Below are 26,489 nucleotides of genomic sequence, written 5' to 3' on the forward strand. Positions count from 1 at the left end.
TATGTCTAGGATATGTTCAGAGGAACTTACGTAAATGGATTTCATGAACTTGTGCAGCACCTTTTTGTTGATGAGGAAGGAGATACCAGTGGTAGGTCTAATTGATGGTGTCCTCATGCAGTGTAAATCCTGCTTTCTTTACCTGACCTAGCTAGGGGTAAAGGAAAAACAGTTGGGAAGAACTTGGTTATTTTGGCGAAGGCAGTTTTAATTAGCACAACTAATTTTAGTGGTAATGTAGAAACTGCCATTATGAGATTTGTGTTGGAGTAGTAGGGGATGATTGGTAATTATCTGGCTGGAACTCATCCAGCATAGTGGTCTGGGTTGCTAAGATTTGTAGAGGGAGGTCTATAAGAGGGGGCGATGACGTTACTGCTTGGACTGTGGCTGGGTGCAGCATCATCTGTAAGCTACTGTCATCTGAGAGATTTCAGTGGATGAGGGAGGAAGTAATAGAGTTCTGTCTTTGCCCCATGCCATGCATGGTCTGTACATTGGTTTCTGGGACTCTGCCATAATGGTCTCAGCATTACTTCCTAACTTAGTAGAAATTTCAGCATTGTTCCATCCTCTGGACAGCTCCAACTGCTGCTGAATAATGTATTATTTCTGATACATGCAATGTAATATAAACTTTCAGAAAAACAAATGAGGAAACTTTAATAATAGCAACAATGCTTCTGACAAAGACCCATCATGCATAGGTAGAAAGTGCTGGTCAAGCTGGGTTGGTTTTTTTTCAAATTTTTTTTTTTTAAGAGTAAAGTCTCAGCCAACTTCATTTGGCTATTTGAGGTTCTTACTCCATCTCCTTCATTGCTTTTTATATGAAGCAGATGACAAGGGGGAAGCAGTATCCTCCACAGGACAGTGCTCTTAGTATTTTCTTGTGCCACCCCCTTGTGACAGCTGAGACTAATACAAGTCAGCATTTCATTTTTTCAGTAGTCCATCAACTGTGAATTTGCAGTAGGGTGAAAAACACCAAACTGGTATGGAACTGACTTCCATTTATCTCTGATGCTATTAGGGAATAGGAGATGAATTACCCTCTGCTTTGCAAATGAGCTTTGTACTTCAACTGGTATTATTTTGCTTCTGCATCCCTGTGAATCTGTGAATTCCATTCAATGTTTCATAGGGTCTGGTAGAACAACTTAGCTTTAGATTATCTCCTATGATAACTTGATCAGGCTAAATCAATTAGACAGGGAACAGAAACTGGCTAATGAGGTATGTCAACCTCTAAGAGATTCAGTCGTTAGAGGTTTGGTAAATTCATAATGCAAATAAGACAGTTTCTTGACAGCAAAGAAATAATTCAAGTTTAGGCTTCAGTAGACTTATTAAAAGCTACAGACTGAAGGGTAGCTGCATTAGCAAAAGATAGTCCAATTCAAACAAGAATTCAAGTGGCAAGACCTGAAAATCTGTCTTATGTGGTAGATCAGGCTAGGTAATCTTGTCCTTGATCCCACTGATAGCACTGTTTCAGTTCTCTAATACTTTTGCAGCTATAGCTTTGACTATAATACTCCGTGTGCCTGTAGTTTATGTAACTGAAGTTTATGTGTACATAAAGGTTGTGCCCTGTAAATACATGCTGAGATCCAGGGTTTTCAATCTTTGTTTTGATGTACTTCTTTTTGTCTTTTTTTTTGGTTTTTTTTTTTTTTTTTTTTTTTGTTAGTTCTCTCATATCTCATCTCATAAGCTGTTTGCCAAATAAAGGCAGTTGGCTTTCTTTTTGTCGGGTGAACTACTGCTACTTTTTCTTGTGTGCCTCTGAAAATGGATTTAGATACAAGAATCCAATCTCCCTCAAACCCAAAGACTGAGGATCATTTTCACCATCACTCTACATGCAGAGCACTGCCTTTTCCTCCCCCTGCTGCCATTAAAATTAAATAGTGTAGATCTTGAGGGCCTGTGCAACAGAAACAAAATAGGACATTACCTTGCTGAGCTGGCAGGCTGCAACTTTTTGATTAGAGATAAACAGGATGAGTATATTGCCTAGCCTGAAAGTAATCCCTAGTTAGTGTAGGTGCAGGTATGCCCAGTGTGAATGGTAAATGGCTCAGCTTTACTCATGTTGTAATAGTGCCTCCTAATTCACAAGCATTGTTGATTAAGAAATTGATACGCTGGTCATCTTTACCTTATTAACTGCAAGGTTATCATCTTCTAGAATGCCTGTTGAAAGTTCTGGTTGCAACTTTTTTTTCCATTAGCGTGGTGATTTGTAGTTAGATGCACAAAGGGAGTTTTGTGTTGCCGTGCCTAACTGAACAATTCCAGTCCAGTGTTAAGAGCACTGCAGTCTTCTGCCATGTCATGGGGCAGGAGCTAACAAGATAAGCGTGCCATCTGTCTGCATTGCCCATTAAGAAATGCCTTGGCAGAGGGGGTGGGGACGAATATGCCTTAGATACTAATTCTGTATAGAAATGTGTCCATTTAGGATTCTCAAGTATAAGGCCCTTCCTGAATTTAGGAGCCTAAAGCCGGCTTGATCCTTTCTTCACACTGGTAAGTGATTCTGTGATGAGACTGTACTCATGAGAGATGTGTTCTAAAAATCCCTCTGTGTGGTTAAGAGTATAACCTGAATCTCTCACATAGCACCAGTCCACTACTGTGTTGTAACAGTGGCTGTTTCTCATGCAAACGCCTCTTCTGACCTTGTAAATTTTCTCTGGCACAGTGAGCAGGAGAATGACTGAGCTTTCTGATGGTTTTGGAAAACTGTAAACAGGAAGGGGTCAGGTAAGCAGTTTTAAATTCCATGATAATGAACATTTGGCTTTTTATTAGAAGAGGGCCTTTTCGAACAGACCAGGGAACTCCGGCTATTTGACAGCTTTAAAGTGTATGTCTGTGCAAGGAAAGAAGCGGACTATTTCCACAGGAGGTGGGAGATGTGGTTTCAAGTTCCTATCTTTAAGTAAGGCAGAGAAGCATTTTTAAACTTGGTTCTCCCAGTCTAATCACTGGGCTATTTGGTAAATGCCACACCCTTTCCCTCCTCCTCGGTTTCTGTGCTAGTTCCAATTCACAAGACAAACTAGAATTAACACCTACCAGCTTAGTGTCTAAACTTGATTTGAATACAGGGGTAATCAGAAATTATGAAAGCTGCTTAAAGTCTTGGTTACCAAGCTGATTAAGGTTGGAAGTTGTTATTCCCAGAACATCATGGAAAATACTTTGTTCAAGTACTGAGCAAATGAAATGGGGAGACTCAATAGGAGCATTTGAACTACTTCTATTGTCATAATCTGTAGAAAGGCGCAGCTAAATATCAGGCAGCATTAAGTCCAGGATATGAAGTTCTTACCTCTTGTGGTCCCATTAGAGGACTTAGCGTGAATGAATGGGAACAGCTAGATAAAAGCCAGCTAGATGTAGATAAATGTCCAGAGAGATTACGATGCACATGATCATGTGATAGGGAAGGTGCCTGAAGAAACAGCGTGGAATATTGGAACACAGAATAGAAGAAAGTGAGCACAAGGGTGATTAACATAAGGGCAGGCCAAGGCCTCTGCTTCACACACGGTGCTCTGCTTAGTGATCTGTTAATCTTGCTTGTGGGCTGTCTTGTTAATGCTTTGAATGAGAACGTTTCTCCATGGATTGAAGCTATTGATGCTGTTCCAATCTATGTATGAACTCATGGCTCTAAACTGTAACATAGTTTGTAATGCAGGTTAGGAAATATAAACTGATCCTGCCAGGGCTCAAGGGGGCGTGTGTACACGTGCGTGCATGAACACACAGACGCGCGCGCGCATAAGCAGGGAATGGTTGTTGAGAAGTCAAAAAAAAGTGTTAAAAATGGTTTATGAAATTATCAGGGCATGCTGTTACCTTCTGATTCTTGACTGCTGTGTTTCTGTCATTAAAAAAAAAAAGTCTTTAGCCCCGCTTTTGATTGGGGGTGGGGCAGGGAAGGGTCTTCCCTATTTTCAGAAAGACGTGGTGCTGCATTTGTTTTCTGACCTTGGAGGCACTTTTGATTTTTGGTTTATTACTGTTCAGTAATCTTTCTTTTCCAAGGCAAGGGCTCTTAGGCACCGAGAAGACACTTTGCCAGTGCTTTATGCAGACCTGGTACTCTGGGTGCTGGGTTTCTTGTTCATTTCCTTTCAGAACCAGTGTAACTTCCAAAAGGGAATTATCTGATAGATTGACAGGCAGAGGAAGAATCTCTGCAGTTGGGATTCTAGAAAAATAAATGTCAGCCAGATGAAACATCAAGGAAAGAAACCATAAAAGTCTCCTTCCTGGCTCCTGTCCTTCCAGTTGTGTTCAAAACAGCTATACCATGTCCAGCATTGATGCTATAAATGACCTATTTTATTTTAAATTTGTGTAAGGGACACACATAAGTAAGTCAGCTCCAATCTGTGGAGGTTCTGTGGCACACCCTGAACATAAGAACACAGCGCCAGCTCGAACAGGATGAGCTGTTTTGTTTGTGAAATGAAGTGGCCCCCCCTACCCAGCCACACCCTCAAACCATCAACTGTTCAGAACTATAGACCAGGAAGTGGTAATACAGAGGAGCCACTCAGAATACATTACTTCATACAACAGTACGGTCTACTTGCTAGACATTGTGTTGGCAATTTGCTTGCTTTATTTGCTTACAAAACTGACAGCTTGACCACAACATAATTTCTTGTTACTGGCCAGTACAGTGCTGCAGTAGGCTGTTAGAGAAATGTTAGTTTATACACCAGCCTAGAATAAATAAAAACAAAAAAATTAAGACCAGTTATGAATAAAGCCTGCCTCCATGGAGGCATACTTAGTCTAGCAAGCAGGGCATGCTTGTAAACTTATGCCAAATCTCTTGGTGGTCTGGCCATGTGAAGCAGCGGTTTGACTTGCTGGAGGCGTGTCCTTGGCTCGTGCAGTGCTTGGGCTCTACAGCCATCAGAGCCTTACATGCTCTCAGTTGCTGGCAAGCCATTTTAGATGGGCAGGAATTGTTGCTCAGAACCCAGGCTGGGCAGAGAAGGCTGGGTCATTGCACACACCCACCCACCCCCCACCCCCCACCCCCACCCCCCCACCCCCCCCGTTTCCTTCTTTCTCCTATACCACCCCCCCCCTTTTCTCCACTTCCCTTGGAGGAACAGTAGTTTAAGACCAGCTAAGTTTAGGAGTTAAAGGCTCTAGTGCTGTGCAGGGCTCGTTCATAATGTGCCAGCTTTGCCAGACCAAGCATGGCTAGAGTGCATGTTTTACAGGCTCCACAAGGCGTCATTGCTTTGTTCCCTTCAGTAGGCCACATGTGACAAAGCAGTAACAGACCTGCTGCTTTTAGTGCCCTAAGAAGGTGCTAGCAGAGCTGCAGCAAAGATGCTCAGTCTGCAGCTGCAGGAAATGGCAGCATACCCTGCAGCAGGGTCACTAAGCATGCAGTGAAGTAAACTGCATTCAGAAAACAGGCCCCAAGGGAGATAAATTTTCAAAGCTGAGCTAAACTTTATTTATTCATTCTAGCTTAAGCATGGGATGGCTTGACTTCCATTTCATCAGTCTATTAAAAAGAGCTGCATAAGACTCTGTGTAGGGGGTTGTTTGGTGGGTTTTGGCTGCTGACATTCTTTAGAGCATACTGAATGCTGGAAGGCTACACTGACTGTGTGCCCAAAAGACACACAAAGCCCATAGTGAAAAAGGGTAAAAGACGGGTAGGGGTCTTGGCATGTGCAGACCTGCCTCTTGTTTTGACACACTTCCCACAGAATTTATCAGGTGGGAAGGAGAAAGAAGGATCATATAATTAAGCATGAGACTGGGAGCAGGGTTCTAACTTAGCACATTATTGCAGACACCCCTATTAAAATAGAGATTTCATTTTCCCATATCCTCTGGCTCATGGGAGACCATTAAGCTTCATCATGTTGTATAAAACTAGTAATTGTTCTTACACAATGTGGTTATAGCAACAGCTTACAGTTTTGCATTCATGTTTTCAAAGTACAGCTAGATTCCTTTCTGCATTGAAAGCATGGTCTGCTGAAACTCAGACAAATGTGATGCATTTTCTACTAGTGAAGAAGTCATTGACATTGCTATTTTTAGCAAGCCAGAAGGCTGTTCCAATACAAGAAATTTATTCCCCAATATTAAAAACAGGACATGAAGGGTTAATGAACATACAAGAGGCAGATTGTGATGGCAGCCCCCACCCAAAAAGGCAGCATTTTCAGTCTTTAAAACACAGCATGAGAAATTTAATTGCATCCTTTTTATTTAAAATGCAGGATAATTCCCTGAGTAAGCAGCTTTTTACTTAAATAAAACTTTTCCAGAACTTAAGATAAACCTGTGGAACAAGTTCACACAGCTGATGGTGAGCTGGAGACGGCACGTTCTTTGGCCCAGGGAAGCACAGGCCTGGCAGGAGCTCTTTAACTGTTCATTTCCAAAGCGTCACACTGTACTGTCACCAGCCTCCTTCAGTACAGCAGACTCCCCCACATCTACATCTCCTCTCCGACTGATCGCTGGGGTTTGAATTACTCTTTGACTACTCTGCCATGAAAGGGATTTTTCATATTTGGTCTTAAAAAGTAATCCATGACCTGAAGAAGCGGGGGGGGGGGGGGTGGGAGGGAAAAAACCAAAAAAGAAACTGAAATGAGATGGCCGCACTGGTAAACAGAACAGCTCATTCCTTATAGTTGTAAAGAATGGGTCCTCATAGTCTGGAAACTGCATCCCAAGGCTGTGGAAGCAGAAGAAATACCGTATACAGAAGGAAGAGCAGTACTATAAAATTTTAGATAGCTATGTATGTAGAGTTCAATGCACACACCCACACCCCCATAAACCAAAGATTACAGCAATGAATATACATGGGAGATGAGACATTTGCTCAGTGACTTGTAAGGACAGCTGCACTTACCTGGACAGTCTGCTGTCTCTTTGAATGCTCTTTTCTTACAGCAGCCTCGGCACATGTTAAACACGCATTTATTGCCCTGCGTTGGGATGGGGGAGTGTAAAGAAACTTGTGTCAGTGAAAATAAAATTATTATTGTTTAGTATAATAAGCAACAACAATACAGCTCTGCACATTTAGACATTTGGGAAGAAAACACCCATGAACTCACATATTAGGCAGTCACACCTCAGTCTAATGAAGATGACAGAGGTGATGTCATATGGGGGGGGGGGGGGGAGCCCCAGCTATCAACTGTTTGTACACAGAGAACAAAACCAAACCAAACCAAAAACCAAACCCAAACAAAAAAATTCCACATTCAATTCTGCAACATCAGTAATCTGTTGGGCAGCCTGAGTTACACAACACAAGCTGGCAAGTGCCATAAGCACTTTGGAACAAGCATTATGACATTTATTGCAGGTGAGCTTGCTGTAGTTCTCCGCAAAAGTAGTATGTGAAACACAGTGTCTGACATGCTTGCTGCCATCTGTAGCTAAAATAAATGTTACCACAGCAATTACTTCCCTACTTGCAGCTTAAAATATTCCCGAGCACATATTAAAAGACAATGTATGACCCTTAGGGGACAGCCACAGTTGAGTCTTGGATAGTTGACACCTTGGCTATACTGGACTGGGTGGCTGTGGGGCTTTGGCTCACACATACTGAGTGATTGTTCAGGAAAGTGGGGTTTTGTTGTTTGGGGTGTCTACCTCCACCCAACCTAAAAAGGCCTTCATGTTTAGGGAGCCCTTGGTTGATTTTTTTTTTTTTTTTTTTTTTTTTTTTTTTGTCTCCCCATTCCATGACACAGCTTAGAAACATATGATCTGGGGGGCTGACACAAAACCCAAAACAGGCCCAGTCACAACATTTCAAGGGCTGCACGCAACATTACAATGACATAAAAGCAAAACAAAAAAATGAGACTAAGCACAGCTTCAGACAGTCGTGGTTGAGACACCAAGCTGTGTCACCTGGATTAGCTATGAAACAGGATGGCTTTGAAAGCAGGCCAGGTGAATGCTCAATGTTTTCCCAATAATGAACACAGCAAGAAATATATTTTTCTTCTGTAGCTGCAGCTCCAAGTTGAGCCCCAGCCTGCTGCTGTTTCTAAGGTGCTATGCAGTGTTACAAAAGACAGCAACACCACGCGTGTGTGTCCCTGTCTTCCCACCCTCGTAGCTGTAATGCTGCTTTTTTCCTCAGGTATAACATAAAATTATTCCTTGCATCTTGCACCTTGCTTGTATGTCTGCATACACAGGTATATTAGCAGCAATAAATATGCTCTGCTCACTCAGCTCAGCAACATCTCCCTGTCAAGGAAACAGCTATGTTCCCCAAGGGAAAACAAACAGAACTGTTTCCAAATATAAAATATTTGAAGTTTTGTATATAAAGTTTCAAATATATATAGATGCGCTATACAGAACCTGGAGAACAGCTGGCTTGTTTAACATTGCTAATGGTGAAAGCTGACAGTAATCTGCTAGCAAAAACAGGGCTGAAAATGACTAGGTGCTCATTCTTGTTCTCATTAAGGGCACAGATCCAAACTCACAAAAAACCCCAACAGCAGCAGATTGCTGCCTGACAGTCACTACAGCCTATACTGCAATGATGTTTAAAGTATTTGTATTAGGACACCAATAAACACACCAGTTACTCAAATTCTCAATCCTTGCAGAAAAAAAAAAAAACCTCCATCCACCACTAACCCTAGTAAGAGGGGGTTTGTTTTTAATTTCACAGTAGACTATGCATGTGTAATTAGTGGAAGTTTGGAGCTTTGTTTCCAAGAGCTCTTGGGAAGTTCACCTGACCCACTCAACTGTCTTAGCAATAAATAGCCTCAGCAGCAGTAAGTGCACTTTCTTGGAAAGGCAGGCAAATGATCTCGAAGAACTTACATATGTTAGTGATTTTTGTGCAGCACCTTCACCTCAGAGATTGGTTACACTTAATTGTTAAGAGGCTTTTGCCTAAGTATGGATGGGTCGTGTCGTGTGTCCCCCCCCCCCAGCTATCAGCAGGACTCGGTATGCATGCATTACTGGACACTGGCATGGACCCTACCTCAGGATTTAGAATCATAGAATAGAACCATAGAATAGTTTGGGTTGGAAGGGACCTTTAAAGGTCATCTGGGCCAACCCCTTGCAGTGAGCAGGGACATCTTCAACTAGATCAGGTCGCTCAGAGCCCTGTCACACCCTGAATGTTTCCAGGGATGGGGCATTTAGGACCTCTGAGCAACTTGTTCCAATGCTTCACCACCCTCATTGTAAAAAATTTCTTCCTTATATCTAGCCTAAATCTGCCCTCTTTTAGTTTAAAACCATTACCCCTTGTCCTATTGCAACAGGCCTTACTAAAAAGTCTGTCCCCATGTTTCTTACAAGCCCCCTTTAAGTACTGGAAGGCTGCTGTAAGGTCTCCCCAGAAGCTTCTCTTCTCCAGGCTGAACAACCCCAACTCTCAGCCTTTCCTCTGATCATTTTTGTGGCCCTCCTCTGGACCCACTCCAACAGGTCCATGTCATTCCTGTGCTGAGGAACCCAGAGCTGGATGCAGGGCTCCAGGTGGGGTCTCAGCAGAGTGGAACAGACGGCAGAATCCCCTCCCTCGACCTGCTGGTCTCGCTGCTTTTGATGCAGCCCAGGTTATGGCTGGCTTTCTGGGCTGTGAGCGCACATTGTTGGCTCATGTCCAGCTTTTCATCCCCCAGTACCCCCAAGTCCTTCTCCGCAGGGCTGCTGTCAATCCCTTCATCCCCCAGCCTGTGTTGATACCGGGGGGTTGCTCCGACCCAGGTGCAGGACCCTGCACTTGGCCTTGAACCTCAGGAGGGTCACGCAGGCCCACCTCTCCAGCTTGTCCAGGTCCCTCTGGGCGGGCGTCCTGTCCCTCAGGCATGCCAACTGCACGGTGCAGCTTGCTGTCATCTGCAAACTTGCTGAGAGTGCACTCAATCCCACTGTCTATGTCACTGATGAAGATATAAAACAGTACTGGTCCCCATACGGACCCCTGCAGGACACCACTTGTCACCGATCTCCATCTGGACATTGAGCTGTTGACCACTACATGGTCATTTAATTTTCATTTAATGGAAATGCTTTAATGGACACTGGCACTGACTTACCTTAGGGTTTCCGCATTGATCGCATTTTGCATATTTGGCTGGAAAAGAGAGAGACCTGATTTCAGCAATGGTATTTTTTATATGGAAGAAGTAAATTAAAAAAAAATATCAGGATCAGACAAAGCTTGGCACTTTTCCAGCTAGAGAAAGACTCTTTTTGAAATAAAAATACAGTACCTCAAAGAACAGCGCAAAGGTAAAGATACTTCGAATTTTTAAGTACCTCTAAGCTAAATCCAAACATAGAAAATTTTAATCCTCAAGTCAGGTATAAAAGAGGAGGACATCTGTTTGAAATGCGTATGAAATTTCAGTTTCAAATACTAGTGACAGCTACAATTTAGTTTGTAAAGCATTTTGATCTTAAAAAGATCCTTACAGTGGATCAGTGACTGACTTCTTCCATCCTTGTTTTCTTTACTAATGAACATAATTTGAATCACATTGCCTACTACCAAAATTTCCTGATAATTCCCCCTCTTTTTAAAGAATTTTCTACAACTACATAAACAAGGAAAATAAAGTAGTGGCAGTTTATGTCAAATGTGGTATCAGCAACTATCCATGCATCTATGCCAATAAACGGAACTTACGTTTTAAAGATGGATCAAAGCTTTTATTTGGATTTCTTAACTTCTTTTTTTGCTTATTCTTTGACAGAAGCTCAGAATTTCCATCTTCCTCCTCTTCCAGAGCACGTTTCCCTCGCACACCTTTTTCAGTCCCACTGGCTCCATTCTCCTTGCATCTCTCCTTTGGCCTGAAACAGTGAATATCGTTATAAGTTGGCTGAAGGGAAGAAGCAGGTGTTCCCTGGCCACAATGCTGGTTTACAGAAATCTGGCTAAACTGTAAACCTTTCTATCACGGCTAAATTACAAGGAAGTGTCATTGCTCTTAAAAGTGAATAGAAAAACCTAACTTTTTTGTTAACACTGGCTGTTAATAACAGACAGAGTCAGACATATCAGTTGGAAAGTCAATTAAAGTTGGCCAGTTAAATTAGTTAGGTACCTGTTAACCTGTTACTCCCAGGTCTTACTTAAGTATTTACTTAAGTAGTGATCTTGACATGCTCATTCTCTTCTTCAGCCCAATTTTCACAACAGAAAGGGAATAAGCTATCTGAAAAGTTTGTCCATACAACACAAGCATTGTTTATAGAATACAATTTAGTTCCCATCTTTGCTACCCTGGCAGTTGCCAGCAACATTTGTGTTACATCTAACAATAAAGTACTGTCAGGTAGCACATCTGTTGCACATCAGGTTCTCTTTCCGAGATGCAGTAGAATTATTGATTTTGACTTTCCTGAGAGAGAGCAATCTGAGGAGCATCTAAAGGAGAAGATGCATACAATGAGCAACACCCCCACAAACAAAGCAATAACCAGGGAAGAAAACAAACCAGAATAAAAATAATCCAAAGTCTTCGCTTATTTTCAAATGATTGTAAGCTCCTAGAACAGAACTGGATGGCTCTGTACTCATAGTATGGGTGGGAAAGGCCTATGGGTACCTGTCCATGTTAGAATTGATAACTCACCCTGGCCTGACGTATGGCTGACAGATCCAGTGGAAAAAAGGCAACCCTTCTTTTGGCTTTTCTCCTTCTTTCTGATTAGCTATTTCTTCCTGCAGCATAGAGTTACAGTCAGTTTTCCTGGAGTTCTCAGGAAATACTCTAAATAATACTTCAAACTCCAGGAAGCCACAAAGTGTAATTTAAACTAACAGTTACTGACAGTTAAATATAAGCAAAAAACCTCTACTAAGACAGATGAAATGAAGCAGATTTGTAACTCCTAAATTAACTTCATCCCATGTAAAGCTATTCAGACATAAGGGGCTGCTACTGTAGTAAACTACCAATATTGAGGTTGGTGAGCCACAAAGTTCCAGTGAAGTGGCTAACAGACATCAACTGCATGACATACGTGGCAAGTTCCCGCCAAGTGCAGACAGTGTTGTTCTGGGAGATTAGGGCCCATCCTGGTACCTGGCATCGTAGCTTCAGCTCCCTGTTGACATCTACAATGCCCTCTAGAGTCTTCACTTTTGCTAATTCTTCACGCAGCTGCTGGTAAACTTGAAGCCTGAGGCAAATCCCAAACATCAAGTCATATTTATTCATTATTGCTAGACTGAGGAGATCAATGAAAAATGTCTTTATAAAAGCTTTTTATAGATTTTTCCTGCTGCACTTGCCTTTGGTAGAAGCTTATCTTCTTTCTTGTAAGTCCAGAGAAAAGCACACATACCTGCTCCTCTTTTCCAAGTAAATAGTTGGCACGCAACCAAGGTACTTTGAGATAAGCTAACATGAACATACAGTGCATCAGCTGCTCCTCAGTAACTGCCCATGGCCATGCTCTTACTCCACAATAAATGCAAGACAGCTTGCCTCACAATGAACAAGGAGTTAGTTAACTCATGTTTGCCACAAAGCGCATGTGTGCATATGGGCAATTACCACATGGTAGTTGATGTGCTGCGAGCTCACGCCCTAGCTTATCTTGTGGTAACTTGTTCTTTCCCCATGCCCTGTTTCCCAGATATGCAGTGAAGGGTAAAGGCCTCAGCCCACATTCTCTCCAGACAGGTCGAGGAAAGAAAACCTTCCAGCGTACTAATTCTGGCCAAACAAATCCTTGTCCAGAAAAGCCAGACACTTGCTAAGCAGGATGAGCCCTGAAAACATTAAGAGTTCTCTGGAGATACTCACGTGTGATGCCAGAGCTTGAAGAGATGAGCCCTAACATAAGACAATGGACAAGGGTACTTCTGCACTATCTCCAGATACTCCTCAGCCATCTCCCACACCAATGGGTTTCGGCCCTCAAACAAAGCTGGGTTATGAAGATTACCTTCTAGGGAATGAAAAGAAATACTCAAACTTTCATTTCAGGATTGAAACAGAAAATAAAATCTAGGCTCTGGAGCTTGATCAGCTCTGTTGTGATTCTACCAGCCAGTCACAGACACATCAGCCATGTACTCACAAAGAGGAACACAGGGTCCATAAGACTCTAGCCTGACCTCAAGATACTATATTTCACTATACAATTCTTAATTGAGCCAAATAGCTCATATCTAATTAAACTACATTCTTCAGAAAGGCATCCAATCTTGACACAAAGACAGTAAAAAAAAAAAAAAAAAAAATTAGCAAATAGAGAAATCACTGCTTTTGTTGCCCAACAGTTAAAATACTTGGACAATGGGTGTCCTACCTTATATCTGTATTCACATTTGTTTGGCCTGAGTTTACAGATACTGCTTCTCACTATGCTTTTCTCCACTAGCTTCACAAGCATTTTGTTAACCACTATTTTCTAAAAATAAGATTCTACAACCTCCCAAAACCATGTTTCATTGCTTTAACTATGTGAGTGATTGGAAGCTTTTTCTGATGTCTATCCTAGCTCTTCTTGTAGGAAGTTATGCCAATTCTTTCTTGTCCCAACCCAACATGAACCATCTGCAAGAATATTGATCAGTGGATGCAGTTACTGCATCAACATCCATTCAAAAACCATTCCATTGATTAACAGACGTCATGAAAATACTCCAGGACAACAGGAGTCCCATGTGCCTTTGTCAAGTAATTAGATTTGAGCTGTCTACTCAATGGTACTACAAGTCCAGCATAACAATTTTTACAACTCTTAAGTGATTCCCAGAGATGGCCAGTATAAGAGAAGAGAGAACGGCCACTCATCTTTCAATCAAATCTGTTTACCAAGTCAGTCTGATGTAAGCTTTTAATGCGTATGTGGGCTGCTAAGAGAGTAAGAAACAGTTCATATTCTCATCTATTATGAGTAAAAGTTCATTTTCTTTACCTGCACTCATGACACCATGCACTCCTGTCTTACGGATACATTCTTCCACATCACTGAGACACTGGATGTTTCCATTTGCAAATACAGGAATGCTTACAGCTTTTCTATACCAGTGAATAAAACAGATGCATAAAATTCAGAATTAGAATGTTTAGAGTCAACGCAGAAACTCTGCTCCTGTCACACAAACTTGTTTGCTCTTGGATGCCACTGCACACACTGCTTAAAATCTACCTTCATAGCATGTTAGCAGAAATCCACTAAGATTGGTACTGCTCACTAACCTGACAGCTTGAATGTGCTCCCAAGATGCCACGCCAGCAAGCGGTCCTTTCTGTTCTTTAGTACGTCCGTGCACAGTCAGCAGCTAGAACAGAAAGTTACATTTACTTTTCATGTGTATGAACCACTGGAACAACTCCACTGACAAAAACTTCCTTTCACCCCATACACTTCATGGATGCCACTGAATTCCCACTGCTGTTTCAACAGTGCAGGGACTTCGGTATCGCAGAGAGATATCAGCAGCTCACCTACCATGGCATCGTCTTGGGCTTCTTTCAGCTTGCTATTCCATGGCATGACAAGATCGTATCTTGGGAGAACCTACAGATTTCCTATTGCATTGGCTCCCATTTGTGATTCACTTTGGAATTTGTGATATATTGATCTGGCTTGCTCCTCAGCAGAAGGCCTGAATACTGTCAGCACTGGCTCTAACTACAGACCTTGTAGAGACGTCTCTTCCAATTTAACTGGACTTAAATCCTAGAAGGCTGCCCATTTCTTCACTAGTGGTGGCCATCTTTGATACCATTTTTTTCTGTAGCCCTGTGGATTTCATGAATTCACAATGCCTCCTGCAGCACTATGTTAGACTGAAATGCTCAGCCACAGTGAAAGACGCCCCACTGTGCAGTGATTACAAGAGAGACGCTGAAGTCATGATGTCTTCCATATCATACTATTGACCTGCTGCCTACGACTGCAAATACATACAGTCTCTCTGCATCCCGTTTTCTCTGTCTGTAAAACAATGTAGCCTATTCATCTGCACAGTACACCAAGATCTGGTCACTGGATGCTTTATATAGAGACACGTGTCCAATGCAACAGTACAGGGAGCAGCTGCCTCCTTACCTGGCAGCCAGCTTTCTCCAGCATCTGTGCATACTTCACTGTCTTGTCAATTTCTGGGAAAACGCGGATTTTGCATGTGATGGGAACAGAGAGCTTCTCGTTAGCCAGTAAAACTGGGAAAGATTGAAAAGACAGGTAAGTGGGCTGCACAATGCTACGAAAAGTGCCTACTCTCCTCGAGATCTGATACTGGGCGTAGTATGGAAAAAGCCTGAAAAGTTAATGCTATGCAGTTCTCACAGCTTAAACAACCAGCAATGTCCTCTGCAATCCTTACTGCAGAGGTTAATCAAGTAATAGTAAAACATGAAGCACAAAATCTGCATTCTAACAAGAACGCGTAAAATAGTCAGCATTTAATAGCCCTAACGTTTCCACTGCATCAAACCTTCACTTTCAAGGACCACCCCCCTCAAGTCTTAATCATTGATACAGGTTTACAGAATCACAGAATGGTTTGGGTTGGAAGGGACCTTCAGAGGTCATCTAGTCCACCCCCCTGCAATTTACTATCATCACAGGCTACTGTACTTCTCCTACTCTGCCAACAACATTAACACTCGCTCGTCTACCTTTCCTACAAGAGATCATTTGCTTCTTTCCAAATTATCACCCAAATAATCATGACAAGTAGAGTCTTGTCCATAGCAAGCAGAGGCTTATCAACTGAGGTAGGTTATGGACCCCATTAAGTAGTAATCGTAGGTTAAACTCCCATAGTCTTTACATAGTCCGCGGAATCGGAAAACTACTAAAAAGAGAGCTAGTGAAGACAGCCAACAGAAAAATACTGAGCAGTGGCATGCCTGAAATTCTCTTCTCTTCCAGAGCTTGGACGTGTAATGTAGGAAGTCGCCTGCTTTCTTCTAATCCAAATCCTAGAAGCTCTAATGATAGCAAGCAAGATGTATACAGGTGCAAGCAGAAAATAGTACTCTACCATTTTAAAGGCGGCTGGGGGAGAAGGAGGAAGAGGCAGCTTTGCCCACCTTTTATACAATAGCCTAATAAGACAACTCTCTTACTAGACAGCCTGAGTTCTCACCTGATGACCTGGGTTCTCTTCTCACCTTGAGGCTGTTCTGATTTGCATCTTTCACTCGTAAGAAAAGTGCCCTAACCACCACATTACGTGCTGGGCATGGAAGCACCGTCTGTCTACCCAGGTTCACAGCAGCGTCTCGGTGCCAAACATCATTCAAGATTCCCTGGACCACAGGGAACGCAAACACAAGTAAGACTCGTTTCACGGTTCAGACACTTGCTTTGAAGTGGGGTGAAGGCACATTCTCAGCTGTACACAATGACCAAAACCTTGCTTTTTAAATCAGTTCCGAACATATTTCTTAGAAAAATATGATACTGTTCACAACTGCTACCGATAGTCTGAAAACATCCTACACAAATTTGGAGAAGAGAGGCATAACTTGCTATGGTGTGGACCGAAAGAGTACACTGAGTTGATCAGAAAATGGCAACTGTGGCTTCAAGCAGAAACACAACTCCTGGCACCTGAGAACTTCAAAGTGAGGTAATAAGGCACTGGGAGTTCTGCTGGTTCTAGAGCTGGAGAGCCACTTAGCCATCATTAAATTGGGACTTAATTGACTCACTTTCACCTAAAGGCTGTTTCAGGTAATGAAGTCTTTTAGCAGATCTAGCATGAGTTTGTAGCAGAATGCCACCAAGTATCTTGAGGGTGCCACTGGAATACAGTAAGAAAAGAAAAAAAAAAAAAATCCAAAAAACCCAAACCACAAACCCCAAACACAACCCTCCCCAAAGAAACATGCTGCACCTCCTTTCCCCAAAAAATCCCTAAACCTCCTCTCAGTGATGAGTTCATCCCATTCCCTCTGAAAGTGAAGCCTCTCTAAAATGAGGCTTCTCTAAAGGCTTACTCATTCTCTGAAGAAGATCCCACTCCTCTTGCAGAAATGCGCCGTAGTGACCTATAATAAAATAGCATATGACAGACTCGTACAGAAAGGTAAGATTCTGAAGTATACAGCTTTCGTAAATGTTCACATACAAAGATCCAGACACTCATATGCCTCACTGGCAGAAACAGAGTTGCTCTGTCCTGCCCAAACTGGAAGAGTTGGATCATTCTGTTCCCCATGCCACCCTAGACTTACAGTATAAACAATGAATCCCCACACCCTACTTCTGCTGCTACCCCCTAAGGCTGGTGTGTTGACACTGGCAGCTCAAAGTCCAACTTTGGGGCTTATACTGTGTGTTTAAAAATTCCCTTCAGGACAAAACCTGATCAGAGTGAAAGATCTATTTGCCCTGTACACCACTGATCATTTCCTATTAGTCTTTGAAACACATTTTAGAAGAGGAATGGGCAATTACTGAACAAATATTTCCTCAACATCCTAACTGATCCAAAATTTTCAAACACTGGTTCTCGTTTTCAAACATAGCTCCCTTTGCAATATCTTTAAGGAATTCAGCAGGTGTTATCCTCTTATACCCTAACATGAATAAACTCTGTGCCAGTATCAAGGACATAGGAGATGCTAAGTGCCTGCATGATATAATTTTAAATGCAGTTTTGCAAAATTAGGCTGAGCAACTGAAATCATCAAGAAAATCAAGCTCTTGCTAAAAATACCTTTTCTGAAGGGTATTCTAGACACAAGAGGTGTCACTCAAGAGAAGTTGGAATTAATTATTAGTGTATCTAATTTTTGCTTTAGGTCCTATAAAGTATTACCTGTTAGAGTGGGTGTAACTAAGTCTGACTTCAGCAGTACTGCAGCCACGCCCCCCACACCAAGGCTTAATTTGGTCCTCTTGATGTTTTACTGCCAATGTTGACATTTGAAACATGCCATTTCTCTGTTTATCCAGGGTTCAGATTTGCACGTACCTCTCTTTGCAATCATTTGGGGGCAACCCAAATTTAGGTCTATGGCATCGCAATAATCCTGAGCCAACAGTGCTGCCTGGACAAACACTTCAGGGTCATTGGCACAGAACTGAGAAAGACAAAGAAAAGTGGAATAATCAGGCAATAGCTTTCTTCAAGTACTGACAACATGTTATGACATAGTTATGAAGCAACTACTTGCTAGAGAAAACAGGCATAATATGCGCAGTTAGTAATAGCAAACACCGTTTCTCAAAAAACCCGAACAAAAACTGTAACACTTACCAGCTAAAGATCCTCAACCTTCAAATGACAAAATGAGAAAGATAAGCATTCAAGAGGCAAACAAATACTTGTAGAATATTTTACTTGTAGCACACCAGAATAAGAGAGAACTCTTAAAATCCCCTGTAGAACAAACAGCTGCAGCATTTTTATACATAAAGGTGGTGCAGAAGAAAAGAGTTACCTGTGGTGTCTCTGGCTCTTGAGGCAATTCAAAGTTTGTAGATACCAGTAAGCACCACTGCCTCTAAAATTAATTCACATTAGCGTGGAGTGTGAAATAGACATTGGGCTGTTAGTCAAATGCTCAGTCTTAACAGAATTAATATTAAATTTAAAGCGCAGTGCAAAAATCAATTTATTAAGAAAAATTAGGTTAATTTGAAGCTGCTTTGTTGAAGAGGACAGAGCCAGAAGAGGCATTTGCTTCCTCTGAGATGACTGAAACAATGGAAAGCTTCCAACCAAGCCACATCAGTGAGGATTTTTACACAGTAAACAAAATCCCCAGAACAGGCTGGGCTCAGATGTACCACTGCCTCATCTATTTCCAAGAGTCTGTGACCAAAATCCAAGCCTGCCCAGAAATATTGCAGAACTCACTAAAGATTGCTGCACTGGGTCAATCCAAAGATTAATCTAGTTAGTTCTGTGCCTTATGTCCCATAGTGGGAAAAAAGGTAATACAGCAAGCTCACAGAAACTGACACTCTTCAGGTAGGCTTGCCCAGAACACACAGCTTACAGCGCTGAAGATCTGTGTCCAAAGGACTTACAGCTTTCTAAGACTATTTAAATTTCTGCCACCTGTATTTTTCTGTGGCAAAAGACACTACCTCCCATGGAAAAAGGAGAAGATACAAAGCTGTACTGAGACAAGCCAAAGGTCCACCTCATCCTGCTCTGTTAATGGTCAACAACAGATGTCTAGGGAACACCAGAAGCTGGAAAGTGTCAAGGACTCTGGAAGCAGAAGCAGTGTCTCCTGCACCTAATGGTCCTCAGTAGACTTCTCCTTCATTTGCTTTCTAAACTCGCGTCATCTTTCAGCATCCGGTACATGGTAATGAATTTTGCAGTTTATAACTATCACTACCCTTAATACTCTTGTTTCTCATTTATCATCTTCAAACCAGTCATACTTTCACAGACTTCTCTCATCTCTCCCCACAGTCAGGGGAGACATTTCTCTTCCAGGGTGAAGAGTCCTCATCCATTTCACTGCTCCACATGTGGAGATCACGCCACTCCTCTGCTCACACCGACCTTCCCTGCATTACTCTCCAGCTCTGCAGGCCCTTCTCCCTCTTTGGGATGGAGTGAACTGCCTGAACCTCACACAGTACTCAAGAAGCAGAAGAAACACAAGCTTAAAATCTTCCTTGCATCCTTTTTCCATAGCTAAGCACTGAACTCATAGTTTCAGAGAACTACTCAAAAAACCTGTGATCCTCCCTAAGTGCTATCAGATCTGGAACAACCCTGGACTCTAGAAGACCAGCTGCAATCTGTCTCTAAAGACGAGGTATAGAGGACTGAAACCCTGTGAGAAGTCTCGTGCTCCAGGCCCCTGTGGTTAAGACACCAATCCTCTTTGCTAGACAAGGGATAAACAGAAAAACACACTGTTAGCAGTATCTAGGTGAAGAAAGTGAGACTTCTGTTATCCTACATAACCACTTTAAAATCTGGGTGCGATTGACTAGCTCAAACTCATGCGCATTTGGAAAACGTCTGGATTTGTTAACGCAAACAGGGTGGATGACGAAGGCGAGGATGCATCTGGCGGCGCTGACTTGCGTTGGCAGCGTTACCCAAGAGCACACGGCAAGGTGAACGCCGGGGAAGCTCTTCCCTGCCGCCGCTCCCGGTGCTAGGGCTGCCCGGGCGGGTCGGGGCGGGCGCCTGTGGCGCTTCCCGGCGGCCCGCGGGCGGTCGCGACGCTCACCTGCACGATGAGCGGGCGGTCCTCGGGACAGGCCTCGCCGTAGAGGTTCTCGCGGCGGTAGTTGGCGTCCCTGAGGAAGACCTGGGCGTGCAGCATCGGCGTGTAGCAGAGCTGGGCGCCGTGGCGGCGGCTCAGCAGCCTCCAGGCCAGCTCGCTCTGGTCCACCATGGGCGCCACCACGTAGTGTGCGCTCCGCAGCGTCTCCCTCCAGAAGGCCTCCCCGCGCAGCTTCGGCATCTCCCGCCTGCCCCCCCCGCGCAGCGCTGCGGCACCTGCCGCCCCGCGCCGCCGTACCGGGGCTCGCAGCCGCCGCCTGAGGCCCGGAGGCGGGCGCGATCGCTCGGCCCTGGCAGGGCACCGAGGCGGCCGGACGGTGCCACCGCCATCTCGCTCCGGCCGGCTCAGCAGTGCAGCTGCGCGCCGTCCCCTCCGGAAACCGCGGCGCTGCGAGCAGGGGCCGCGCGCAGAAGCGTCCGGGCAGCCGCAGCGCCGGCGCGCGAAGAGAGGCGGCCGCGCTCCCCCGCTTTCCCGTCGCGGCGGCGGGCGCTGTCTGGGACGCCGCAGGCCCCTTCCGCGGCGCCTGCCGGTGCTCGGTCCCCCCCGCCTGAGGGGCGGCTGCCGTGACGATGGGCGCGGGCGGCCTCCCCGCCGGCGAAGGCGCGCGGTACCGCGGCGCGTGGGGCTCCCCCGCGGGCCGTAAGCCAGCACAAGGAGCCGCGGCCGTCAGCCCGTGGGTGCTTCGCGCAGCAGCAGCCGGCCGTGCCCCGTCCCTGCGCCCGCCGTGGCTGGCAGCGCCCACCCTCCCCTGCCTGAGCGCATGAGCCCCCAGAAGTAGTTTTGGTTTTGCGCTTCGGCCTCTTCCCAGCAGGTGCCGGGGTGAAGCAGTTACTGAGCGTTACAAGAGCTCGGACTAAGCGAGGGGGTCTCGCCGGTCCTTTGAGCCAGGCGATCAGGGCAGAGGTGTGGAAATGATCCAGCCGGCTGAACCAAAAATGACAATACACATAGGAACACTGTTCGTTCAGCAGCATTTCATAAAGCTCCTGACCACCATCGGGATGAGCACAGTGGAGGATTTCCTCTTCTCATCTACCAGTACCTTCCAGAACCTCAAAAATGCTGCATCTCTACTCCAGTCAAAACATCAATGTAACTTAAGTCATAGGGCTTTAGACATTTTTTCTTCAGAAGGAAAAAACTCAAATGACATCATTATATACAACAACAAAGCACCAGAGCCTAAGCAGGGTTCCACGTACAGTCCAATTGCTCAGCGTGTTAGAGCCTGTCCATTGACAGCCTTCACAAGTTCACTGTCAAAGCCTACATTTCTTTCCCCCTCCCCAACTTTCTTGCAGTCATAGCTGTGATGAGCCCTGCTGCAAGAAGTGGCTAAGCTTTGAGCTCTTCTGATTCTTTTCTACCATCTTCCACTACCTTCCAGAGGCCTAAACAACCAGTTCTGCTATTTTAAATACCCAGCCTCTCCAACCCTACTGCAACACGCCCATTCCCCCTCATGCAGCTGCTCCAGGTTTATTTTTTCCTTTCTTTTGACCCCGATTTGCTGGCAAGTTGTCTGATCTTCAGTTATGGTAACTTACTTAATTGCAGGAGAAACACACACCTGCTTCCTTTATCACTATTCTACCTTAAATCTTTTGGGTTTTACTTGATCTCCGTCTCAGCACCAGAAAGCTTCTCTACTTCTACTGTCTAGTATTGCTCTGTAGAGTCACCAGTTCTGTTAAACAGTGACTCTTCTTGCATTTTTTTTAGCTATCATCTTTGGCAAGAGAGGTATATTTATTTCCCCTCAGGAAGGTGGTAGAGTAGAAAAGGAAAATAATAGCCTTAATGCTGATGACTACATGTACTGTGCACCATACATTCTTATCCTTACTATTAAGGCTATATTGCAGATTTAGGGTATGCTGCCCGCCATTTCAGAACAGCAATGTGACACTGTGAGCCTAAGCAAGTTTATAGGGCCAACAGTGGACTCTTTCAGTCTCAAGATTAGGACCAGCATGGTGTAGAGAAGCCTGTGAGAAGCTAGCTGAAAAGGGGGATGGAAATCGAGTATCAGTTGCCAAGAGACTCCCACTTTAATTTCACATGGAGGAGTAAATGGGAAGGACTTCGCTTCTGCCCTTGTCTTTTCAAAACAAGCAACTGCAGTATTTGATTTTGCATGATGATATTATTGTTCTACTAATGTCTGATGGATTACTGAGAAACAACAAGCAGTACCAGCGCTAATATGTTTTTTTATTTTTGGCACACTGTATTCAGCAGCCAGTTACATAATGGGTTACAGGGCAGCAGCTCATACGTAGACAGTTATGGGGGAAGAAAACCCCGAAAACAAAACCTTCTGCTTTTCAAATAAATGACAAGAGCATTGAGAGCATATAGGCTATAAGTAATTCTTGAGAAACTTCTATTACTAAACCAGCGTCTCCAAGCTTTGCTTAGGTGAGACCATGCACATATATGTTTATACAGAGAACTTGTCCAACTCCTGCTTCGACAGCTGGAACAGCATTAGTCCTTGCTCCCTCCACATAGCCCATTCAGACTTGTTAAACACTTTAGCACAGAACTATTGTACCTGTTTGCTTAAAGTTTAATCACTCCTGTCTTTTCCCTTCTAGGTTTTCAATACAACCAAGGCAAGTAGGATTCTTTAAACTCTTTTTTCAGCCTCACAACTACTGCCAGTAGTTAAATTTAAAACAAACCAACCAGCCAGTCCGTGTTTGTTTTATGTAGTATCCTATGCTAGGATGTGCATAGCTAGTATACAGTAGATATAATTAAATCCCATAGTATGCACATATGCCCAGCTCACACAGCCACTCTTCAGTATTAGATTTTTTGCAGCTGTAAGGCACCTCACCCTCACACATTGCCTGCTTCCCTCCTTCTGTTACCACCTAACACCTAGTCATCATACCTAGCAACTTAATAGCATTTATAGCCATTGCCTATCTAACACTCTCAACAACCTCGAAGTAGATGCTATTAGTCCCATTTTACAGATGGGGAAACCGAGGCAGTAGCATTAATAGCTTGTTCAAAACCACAACAGGAGCCAGAATTAGAGTTTCCACTTCAATCTTGCGGGTGTGTGGTTTGGTTGTTATCTAAGGTACCAAAATCATGGCAACAAGAAGCCACACTCCAGAATAGTAAGTGTTCTTTATTATTGTTATTATTTCTACAGACTCCAAATCAGATCTGCCAGCAGCAGGTTTTGCTTTATACCAAGAAATCAGAGATTCCAGATGAAACACAGGATTAAGAAATGGTGGTAGAGAATAAGACAACAAGCCAACCAGTGATCAATTCTGTTTAATGCTAAAGAGGAAAAGACACTCTTCAGACCAAAAAGTATTTAAAAAAAGAAAAAAAAAAGAAAAAAAAAAAGAAAAAGGAAAAAGAACAAGACTTATTTTGGAAATGCTTTAAGCTGATACTATGTTGGTTTTATTTCAGATTTCACAAAAGAAATATGTTCTAACACTAAAACCAGTTAACCCAGCCACTGTCAACAGAGGGTGGTGTAAGCAAAAGACCAGGTCGGAACCCGCAGTGAAGAGCCACCCATTCCTGTCACTGGAATGCTCCTGTACTCACAGGATACTTCACTGGGGGACGAAGATGGTGAGAACTGGGGTTTTACAGCAGTTCCGAGAGGCACAATAGCTCCTCCTAGTTGGCGCTTTGTTGCTACCCATATCTCCTCTGCATCATAAGTGTAGCAAGGATTTACTGATTTCAGAAAGGACAGATCCAGCACGGCAAAGGCAAGAATTTTTTTAATTTAATTTTATGCATGTTTCCTTTAAAAAAGTTCTCTATCTTAAAGTCATACCATCAAACTGATTACTTAGCTAACTTATGTGGGATCTCCAGTCTCATTACTGAGAGGAAAATGAATACACAAGGCTTAAGCAAGTCCTGTGCTAAATAAAATATACAGGGGCTTTGGGTAGATGCTTGTATGTTTGCCTGAGCTCTGGTTATGGTAGAGCAGGGGTAGGAGAATTTGTTCAGTTATCGTTGAAGGATTTTATTCCCCCTGCCCCACTCCAAATGTGCGGTTGGGTGGTGAGACTGGAGGTGGGAGGGAATAAGGTAAAGCAATAGTCTTAATGCTTTACTAGGGTTCTGATACAGCAGATCACAGAACTGTGCACAAATATGAACAAAGTACCAGCCTAGGGACAGCTTTGTCTGTCTTTATCAGCCCAGGTTAAGGCTGTTCAATACACAGTGGCATCTGTCAAACCATCTGCCCTTCCCCCCTCATCCCCCTCTCTCCTCAAAAGAGTGGATGATGGCAAGAATCCTCCCTTCTACCTTTTCCTTTCTGAACAGGGCAGGGCAGTGGGAGAAAAAGAAAAAAACCCATCCCACCCACAAACAAAAGAAACCAGACTGTTCCAAAGATGCACTTTGGTTTAACAAATGGGCAACTTCCCCTTGTAGAACAAATCTTCCCCTCCAAAAAGGGATGTGTTCTTCCCCCCCCCCCCCCCCCATAACTCACGATAAATTAAAACCAAGTAAGGAGTCTCTGGTTTGACACAATAAATACTTAGAATACATCAAATTAAAAAAATATAGTTGCAAAAGCCTCAATGGAATCCTCTTTCTGACCTAACTACAGACAGATTCTTCACAGACAAAAGGTATCTCCAAAATCAGCTGCAGCTCCCCTCCCTGCTCACTGGGCTTGGTCAACAAGTGCCATCGCATACCCTTTGGAATACTGTTAAGACAAAACAATATAGAGCACAAGAAATCTACTCCTAAATTTGTTTTTCATACTGCCAAGGGTGTAGGAAGCAACCATTGGTGGGGAACCGTCAGTGCACAGTGACAGAGTCACAGCACTAGAGTAACATGGACAGGGATACTAGGGGAAAACAAAGTGTAGGAAAGGAAGGAGGAGAGAGAATCCATAAAAAGTTTGGAAAGGAAAAGGTGAGCAAGAAAGAGAGAGAGAAAGAGACCAATCAAGTTCAGCTGGACTTCCCAGTTCTCACAGCAGAGCAGATGAGATGTTGAACAACAGGAAGTGTTCCTTGGGGTCTCAAGGTCAAGGAATGTTGTTGGCATTTTCTTCACCACTGACAGTAAGCAAGCTGAAGAAATTAACCCTCTCTGACACTGACACGTGGCTCTGCCAGTGAGCTGTGGATGATCCCAATAATTGATTCAATGCCTTCTTCCTCCAATAAGGTGTTGTGATTCCCTTCAACAATATGGACAGATACTTCCCATCACATACCTGCACAGATACAAAAAAAGAAAAACTTGACATTCACAATTTACAGCCAGCTGGTCATCTAGCTCTTTTGGGTTTGTCAGTCTTCTGACACATTTTCACAGATCAGCTGCAGGGCATTGTTTGGAACCAGTGTTTTAAAGCACGACAGTTTGACAGCCTGGCAGGTCCACTCAGATATAAGCTAGGCAGGAAGCCAACCAACCCGACACTAACAAAATAATTTACCTACAATATCAAAGAATTAATGATAAAGTAGCTACTTCCAAGCCCTTAAGAAAGCCAAATAACCCTCCCCTCCACCTAATCTTTCTCCCACCATCGTGAATCTTCCTTTAAAGTCATTATGTAACTTTAATAACATACAAGTTAGCTTGGAATCAATAATGAATGGAAGTTAGAAGTCTGAAGGGATACGAGATGCCAGAAGCAGGAAGGTAGTTTTGAAAATCGCTTCCTTTTCACTGGTATCTGTACCATAATGTAAGACACTTAACCCTTTTACGTGAATAGGGGCTAAAAGAACGGTGATCTTATCTGGACTACAGGCTGAAAACATAAGTTTTTTAGGCCCACACGAAACCCACATACTAACTTCTAAGTGGTCCACCAAAAAGGTAACTAAACAAAAGCCACCTCTATTGTCAGCAGGCTGACACTTGCTCTTCAAAAGTCTGCCCTCATGCAGTGGACAAACTTTAGGCATCTACAGTGAAAAGGAGGAGCCAAAAAGTTACTTCTGTCAAGTTACTCTGTTTTAACATCTTTATTCTCTAAAGGTCTATCTAGAGAGCTGCAAGAATTAGCTCTAGAAAACACTTACTTATCCCAATATAGAGGCTAGACCTCTCCCCTGGCCCTCACTACCGTGAGAAAATGCCTGGAAACCAATCAACTCATTCGCATTTGGGGACTTTTAATCTTGTTAGAGCACACAGCTGCAGAATGATTATTTCTTTCAGGTTGGT

General features: G+C 43.5%; 2 protein-coding genes across 8 annotated transcripts in view; both read right to left on the reverse strand.

The window, feature by feature from the left end:
* Positions 1–6,131: 6,131 nt before the first annotated feature.
* Positions 6,132–20,459, reverse strand: DUS1L (dihydrouridine synthase 1 like). 7 transcript variants are annotated; one of them, XM_075719418.1, is made up of 15 exons: positions 20,223–20,337; positions 18,459–18,521; positions 17,990–18,098; positions 17,010–17,060; positions 15,109–15,221; positions 14,253–14,335; positions 13,969–14,072; positions 12,849–12,993; positions 12,123–12,219; positions 11,670–11,758; positions 10,718–10,884; positions 10,125–10,162; positions 9,845–10,009; positions 6,932–7,007; positions 6,132–6,608 (listed from the first exon to the last, which is right to left on the reverse strand). In XM_075719418.1, exons 1-15 carry the CDS (start codon positions 20,316–20,318, stop codon positions 6,457–6,459), a joined length of 1,548 nt encoding a protein of 515 aa, XP_075575533.1. In that variant the 5' UTR covers positions 20,319–20,337; the 3' UTR covers positions 6,132–6,456. The 7 variants fall into 7 exon arrangements, with proteins under 7 accessions (XP_075575533.1, XP_075575534.1, XP_075575536.1 ...); XM_075719424.1 differs by lacking the exon at positions 6,132–6,608 and adding an exon at positions 6,648–6,751; XM_075719419.1 differs by lacking the exon at positions 9,845–10,009 and having other exon boundaries at positions 20,223–20,459.
* Positions 20,460–25,387: 4,928 nt separating this feature from the next.
* Positions 25,388–26,489, reverse strand: part of FASN (fatty acid synthase) — a 35,514-nt gene continuing 34,412 nt past the window's right edge. The window contains 1 exon segment of the mRNA XM_075720172.1: positions 25,388–25,509. Coding sequence (XP_075576287.1) covers positions 25,388–25,509 — 122 coding nt within the window.

This window comes from Pelecanus crispus, chromosome 12, assembly GCF_030463565.1.
Source record: "Pelecanus crispus isolate bPelCri1 chromosome 12, bPelCri1.pri, whole genome shotgun sequence".
Lineage (NCBI taxonomy): Eukaryota > Metazoa > Chordata > Aves > Pelecaniformes > Pelecanidae > Pelecanus > Pelecanus crispus.